General features: G+C 36.7%; 1 protein-coding gene across 1 annotated transcript; it reads right to left on the reverse strand.

Annotated features, from left to right (window-relative positions):
• Positions 1 to 2,142: 2,142 nt before the first annotated feature.
• LOC143391852 (olfactory receptor 5B3-like) lies at positions 2,143 to 3,078 on the reverse strand. The gene has a single exon (XM_076844606.2). It carries the CDS (start codon positions 3,073 to 3,075, stop codon positions 2,143 to 2,145), a length of 933 nt encoding a protein of 310 aa, XP_076700721.2. The 5' UTR covers positions 3,076 to 3,078.
• Positions 3,079 to 7,662: the final 4,584 nt, after the last annotated feature.

Genomic DNA, 7,662 nt, shown 5'->3' on the forward strand with positions numbered 1-7,662 from the left:
ACAGTTTATTTGGTGAACAGACGGTGACTCCTTTATGAAGGTGGTCAGGGAAGAACTCTATGGCAAGGGAACATTACTTCAAAGACCTGCATGGAATGAGAGCATTCCACCCAGGGAACAGAAAGTGCAAAGACCCTTAAAGCTTGAACATGCTGGAAATTGAAATAGCAAGGAATTCATTTGGAATGAAGAGGGTTGATTTACCATGGGAGTGGCAAGAGAGGCTATAATTCAACTAAGGTCAAAAAAGAATGAACAGCATTAATAATTTCAAAGAATTTGTAAAATGTACAGTATTAGTTCCAATAATTTTTAAATAATCTGAAAAATGGTACCAATATATGAATACATTTAAATGATTGTATTGTTTCTACATTTGTCAGGTCCTCTGGCATTTATTCCCTCAAGAGTTACAGCATAAACATATTTAATGTATACAGTGACACAAACAAAAATATTAATTCAAGTGAGATGGCAGATTCATGTATTGCTTGTTAAAATGTTCAAAAAAAAGCACATACTTTTTAAATTAAATATTTATTTATTCTGATTTTTTATACATGATGGCAGAATGCAATTCATTCATATTACACACATAGAGCACAATTTTTCAAGTCACTGACTGTACACAAAGTATTTTCACACCATTCGTGTCTTCATACATGTGCTTAGGGTAATGATGTCAACTCATTCCACCATCATTCCTACCGTCTTGCCCGCTTCCTTCCCCTCCTTTCCCTTTGCCCTATCTAAAGTTCCTCCATCCCTCCCATGCTCGGTCTCCCCCATCGCCATTATGAGTCAGCATCCTCATATTAAAGAAAACATTCAGCCTTTGGTTTTTTGGATTGGATTTCTTCACTTAGCATTATATTCTCCAACTCCATCCATTGACCTACAAATGCCATGATTTTATTCTCTTTTAATGCTGAGTAATGTTCCACTGTGTATATACACCAAAGTTTCCCTATCCGTTGATCTGCTGAAGGGGATCTGGGTTGGTTCCAAAGTTTACTATTGTGAATTGTGCTACTATAAACATTGATATGGCTATGAGGACACATACTTTTATATAATAATACATTGTGTTTTTTCAGCTTAGGACTCTTAGAATAATAGTTGGGAAAGAAATTTTAAAAATTTAGTGATACTTTTGTATATATTCTAGGCAAGTGCTGTACTGCTGAGCTACATCTCCAGCCCATACATTTATATTATAATACACAAATTAAATATTGATATGAAGTTATGGTTGTCAAACACTAGTCTACTAGTCAGGGTTCTCTGGGATTCAGGTGATTATAGAAGCTGAGAAGTTCGATGCTCTGCTGTCTGCAAACCAAACAAGGAAGGGTGGTAGAGAAATTCAGTCTGAGTTCAAAGGCATGAGACAGGAGGGGTGAGGCTTGGCCACTGTAAGTCTTGGAAGCTAAAGATCTGAAAGTCAGTAGCTCTGATGTTCAAGCATGAGAGAAGACAAATGTCCCAATTAAAAAAGAAGAAGAAGAAGAAGACAGAATTAGAGAAAGAGAGAAATTCCCCTTTATCCACCTATTTCTTCTACTCAACCAAGCCTTCAATTGATTGGTTGATAGACACCCACATTGATGAGGAAGATGTTCTTTTAAGTCTACTGCTTCAAATAGTAGTCTCTTTGGAAATATCATCAAGGACACACAGGGAAAAAAACTTTAAACTATCTGAGTGAACGATGAGTCCAATCAAATTAACCACCACAAATACCCACATTACATTTAATTCCAACAGGTTTAGTCTGCTCATGTATATGAGTCCTCATAGGTCACCTGCATGCACTTTTATTCAGAGGCTTATTTATGCACTTGTTTTATATGTGTGCATTGATACATGCTAGAAAAAAATTGCATGGAAGAAAATTAAATAATAAATATAATCAGGATTTTGACAAGCAGAACACAAAATATCATAGACATTCTCATTAAGGTATTACAATTCTGAATGCAAGGTTTCTTTTTTTTTTCCCTAGACAACGGACTTATGCAAGATAAGGTATCACTTCCATAACTTAACTTCACTGTGGGTCTTAAAATGTGACTCTAATATGGAGAAGTTCTGAGAGGACTGAATACTGGTATACATATTTCAAATGGTTAATTCTAAAATCTAAAGACTACTTTTTCTCTGAAAAAAAATCTTTGTGAATGCACTCTTGACCTCCTTGTTCCTGAGGCTGTAGACCACAGGGTTCAGCATGGGGATGACCATGGTGTAGAACACAGAGGCGATTTTGTCCGTGTCCATGGAGTGACTGGAGCTGGGCTGTAAGTACATGAAGATAACAGTCCCATAGAAAATGGAGACAGCAGTGAAGTGGGAGGCACAGGTGGACAGAGCCTTCCGGTGTCCTGCGCCTGAGCGCATCTTCAGGATGGTGATGAAAATGAACATGTAGGATATTAAGATAACTAGGAGAGCAAAAAAGATATTGAAGCTGGCAACATAAATAAGAACCAGATCATTCACATGTCTGCTAGAACAAGAAAGAATCATAAGTGCTGGCATATCACAGAAAAAATGGTGGACCACATTGGACTTACAGAAAAAGAGAATGAACGTGTTCCCAGTGTAGATTGAAGCACTCAAAAATCCACAAACATAGCAGCCTATGATCAGACTTGCACACACATTTGTTGTCATGGTGGTGGTGTAGTGCAGGGGCTTACACACTGCTGCATAGCGATCATAGGCCATTGAGGCCAGGAGGTAGTTTTCCACAGTGGCAAAGCCTGTTACAAAGAACATCTGAGCAGCACAAGCATTGTAGGAGAAGACCTTGTCTCCAGGAAAGAGCCCAGCCATGACCATGGGTGTTACAGCTGAAGAGTAGCAAAAGTCCACCAGAGACAGGTTACCCAGGAAAAAGTACATGGGAGTGTGGAGACGGGAGTCCAAGAGGATCAACAGGATCATCCCCAGGTTCCCAACCAGAGTGACGGTGTAGATGAGGAAGAAGGTCACAAAGAGGGGAAGCTGCAGACCTGGGTCATTGGTCAGTCCCAGCAGGATGAAGTGGGTCACTTCTGTCCTGTTCTCCATCAGTGTTACCTAAGAATTTCTAAATGTTCTGTAACCACGAGAAGAAAGGAACCAAGTGATAAAGAAACTGAATTGAATAAGAAAGTATTGAGTGCAAAATGTATTGTTCTATTGTAGCAGCAACTTGTACCCTAACATTCTCCAGAAATAGCATGGGCTTAAAAACCAAATTCAAACCTATCTCATCTTATAGAGAAAATAACATTTTTAATCTGGGGAATCATAGGTAATTAAACTTGGAAATTTTATCCATTTGTTAACTGATATGTAAACAATTTAATAATATAAAAAATTGATTTTTCTGGATGAATTTATGGGCCAATCGATTTTTCCTAAGCTCAATAAAAGCTGATTCTTCTGTATTTCCAACCTGACCGTTTAGGTGTGCATTTCCTGTCTCCTGCCAACAACATTATGATTCTGTTTGGTTGTTATGCAAATTTATTAGGTAAATTATTCACATCCACACAATATTATTTATCAGTCTCTGTTCTAGACCCATGCTAGCATTAAACCCATGTTCAGAGGTTCCTAAAGCTAAAGGTTGAATGTGAATTTCAATTAGTGTTTGGGGTTTCATGTTGAACTGTGGGAGTAATTGATTAGGTGGTAATCTAATTTTATTCTATATATGAAGGTATATCATCAGATAATCTGACACAGGATTTAGAAAGAGACGTAAACCTACCATTTACTAGCTAAGAGTCATTGGTCCTAGACTAATTCCTCTGAACATCAAATTTCCATTTGCAAAATGAAGACAGTAATGAGACCCACTTTGAGCACTATTGTGATAGCTAACAACATAATACATAAATAAAAATAAAAAGTACATTTTTTAAAAAATATTTATTTTTTAGTTTTAGTTGGACACAATACCTTTATTTATTTATTTTTATGTGGTGCTGAGGATCGAGCCCGGCGCCTTGCATGTGCTAGGTGAGCACTCTACCACTGAGCCACAATCCCAGCCCTAAAAAGCACATCTTGATGAGCGCTAGCTATCATTTTATTATTAGGAGGGGATAATGGTTCACATTTGGTTTGGAGGGTTTTTTTGTGGAAATTTTTTTTGGATTTTTTTTTTTTTATCAAGGTAGATGCTGAAATGAACACCTTCACTTGTGGGTGACTTGGAAGTCTCAAAGCCTCTCTTACCAATTTTCCTTTTCTCTCCCACTTGGACCACAGAGATTTTTTTGTGTGTTCTCCAATGGTTCTCAGTCTCTCCTTCACCAAGCATAAAATTACTGCTCTTCCATCTCCATGTTGGCTGATCTTATTAACATTGTCTTCCTTGATTTGGGTAACAGAATCCATGGTGATTAAAACTTTTTTCTGTCATTACTTATCAAACCATGATCAAATCACATGAATCAATAAAGACTCTGTGATAGGCATTTTGATATTAGTACCATAGACTCATCTCATCTTTTAGAAATATTTTGAAGATATTTCTTTTCTTTCTGTTGTCAAATAACTCACATGTATGGGTATTCCACTGCTTCTGCATGACTTGATTTTTCACGGACATTTGTGTCCTATAGAGCTTACCATTTTGCTAGAAGTTAAAGAAGAGTTCATCCAAAGAGGTGATTTTGAAATGACAAAATCAGCCATGGAGTATTAGTGCTATCATAAGAGGTCCATTCAAGTTCCAAGTTCTCTAAGGCAGAGAAAAAAAGGAGGAAAGATAATTAACATGGATCCAGTTCCAAATATACCACGAATTCTTTCTGTACTGTGGGTAGAATCACTTACCTCCTTGTTCTGTGAAAAATAAACATGATAATAATATTTCTCTCACACATAATGTATAGGTCCTGTTTGTAAATAAATGAGAGGTTCAGAATATTTCATGAAGATGTCATCATTTAAAAATCGATCAGTATGCCATTTATATTTGGGTGTTTTCTCTGACCACAGTTCAAAGCTCACAGAAAGTCCTCAGGTCAGAAGAAGGTCTGTGTGTACTAACAATGATTATCTCCCAGGTGAAAGAACAACATTCAGTGGAGCAAGGTGTACAGTGTACACCTCCTAAAACAATGTTATTTTGAGTCATTTGGGGATTTCAGAAGCTATTTCATGAAGATCTGGAGAGGATTATACAGACTTGGAGATCTCTGGAGGTTTTCCTCATGAGACCATCTCCAGATCCACATCTTGTTTTCCTAAGAAAGAAGTAATTAAACTTCCCATGGAGATTAAGCTGGTATTATATTTTTAATTTAAATTTATTAAAACCTAATAAATGGAAACCTAAAAATCATACAAAATGATTAGTTTCCATGTCATTTCTCCATACACGTATACATGTCTAATGTTCAAATCAGGTTAAACAAGTATGCTTCCTCAAATTCCCATATTTACTCATGGTGAAACCCCTAAAAATTCTTTCTTCTGAATTTTTAGATTGTACAGTGAATAACTGTTAGCTATTGTCACCCTACTGTGTAATGGCACGCAAAACTCTTGCCCCTATTTAACAGTACATTAACACCAAATGATCAACTTTACCATTCTTCCTCCAGCACCCCCACCCACTCTAGCCTCTGGTAACCACTATTCAGTTCTTACCTTCTAAGAGGTCAACTTTTCAAGATTTCACATACCATCAAGGTCATTCAGTAATTGTAATTTTAGACCGACTTATTTCACTTCACATGATGATCTCCAGTTCAGTCAGTGTTAGGCTTTTTCCCCTTCCTCGCTTCCATTACATAAAGATGCAGATTCTCCAGTTCTAATGAGGGAATGCAACAGCGTTACCCACCCACTCCCCACCATGTGAAATTATAGCAAGAAGGTGCCTTACGAGGAACAAGACATCCCAGACACCAAGTCCCTTACTGGACAAAGACACTATGCTTGTGATACTTTTGAATATTTTTGTCAAACTAAGGAATATAATAAAAGCACAGATTATTCCTAATATTGCTGGAAAAAATGGTGGGGGGGGAACATTAACTCAGAGGGTTGAATTCTGATGTTTAACCCTAAAGAAATGACCTAAAATCATCTGGGTTTTGTCCTGAAAGAGATCCTTTTCTTCTGTAGCTACATACTGAAGCTACTAAAACCAGCCCATTCTTGTAAGTGGATGATTAAGATACAAATTGAACTCTTAGCATAGTAGTGTGTGCAGTGTACATTAGGGCTTTGATTGTGAAGGTATACGATCCTAAAAGTTGGTATGTAGACGTGAGGACAGCCCCGATGAACCTGGAGACATTGATCCCTTAAACTCTGATGTCTTTTTTAATATATATTTTATTAATTATTTGTTTATTTATATATAACATTATGATTTATTTTGACATAATATAAAAGTAGGAAATATAATTTGCTCTAATTGAGTTCCCAGTACTTCCCCATTCTTTCCTTTCTCTCTCTCCTGTTCCCTTACCTCCACTGTACTAAACTTTTTGCTATTTACTATTTTTTTTTAATTTGTGTCTTGTGGATATACAGGATGTTGAGATTCACTGTGGTGTGTGTGTGTGTGTGTCTATATATATATATGTTTAACCCTACAGAAATGACCTAATATATATATATATATATATATATATATATACATACATACACACACACACACACACACACACACACACATACACACACAAGAAAGTTAAGTCCGACCCATTCCACTATTCTTCCTTATCCTGTCCCTTCTTCCTCCCTTGATCTTTACTCTGTTTTGATGGAATGCCACCTCTCTCTCTCTCTCTCTCTCTCTCTCTCTCTCTCCGCCTCTCCCCACCCTCATTTCTCTTTCCTGTTTCAGACTAACTTTTGGCTATCAGAAAACATTCAACCTTTGACTTCTGATGTCTCATTTATTTCACTTACCATGATAGACTCCAGTTCTATCAATTTACTAGCAAATGCCATATTTGCTCTCTTTCAAATGGCTAAGTAGTATTCTATTGTATAAATGTGTGTGTGTTTGTGTGTATCACATTTTCTTTATCAATCCACTAAATTCTGATGTCCTTTTGCAAGTAGAATTAGACCTACTACTCAGAGTAAGGCCAGCCTCAGCATGCTGTCTTAGCTGATTAAGTGATTAAGTTTACACGGCTCAATGAAAGTTCAGTGGAACTCTATATCACCCAAGGTAAGTTTAATGGCCTACCCTTATGCAGTAGCTGTGCAAGACAGGGATGGTTCTTTTCAGGACCTACCCCATTGCTCTTTGCTTCTGATTTCTAACTAAACTCAAGTCCCAGAAGACCTCTACAGTTTGTGATCTCTGAAGAGATGTGCTAATCTCCAAAGGAATTACTTACGTTTCTAATTTATACGGAAAGAAATCTTAAGCATATATGTGGGAATAGATATTAAGAGTGTGGAATTATGGAAGGAAGAGAAAGCTGATTCAGTCAAAATAAGTTGTATATCGTTATATCCTGTGCACTTACAAATGTGTAACAAAGAATCCCACCTTTGTGTAGAATTGTAATGCACCAATAAAAATATGGAAAAAATAAAAACACAATTAAAATATTTAATAAAAAATAAGTATAATGGGTCTAACAATTAACTTAGTTGTCTAAAACGTAAAACAAAGGTGATCATTAA

The sequence above is a fragment of the Callospermophilus lateralis genome, chromosome 2 (assembly GCF_048772815.1).
Source record: "Callospermophilus lateralis isolate mCalLat2 chromosome 2, mCalLat2.hap1, whole genome shotgun sequence".
NCBI classification, from domain to species: Eukaryota; Metazoa; Chordata; class Mammalia; order Rodentia; family Sciuridae; genus Callospermophilus; species Callospermophilus lateralis.

Coding starts and splice junctions, on each gene's coding strand:
- LOC143391852 (XM_076844606.2), bottom strand. CDS start 3,075: ATGGAGAACAGGACAGAAGTGACCCACTTCATCCTGCTGGGACTGACC.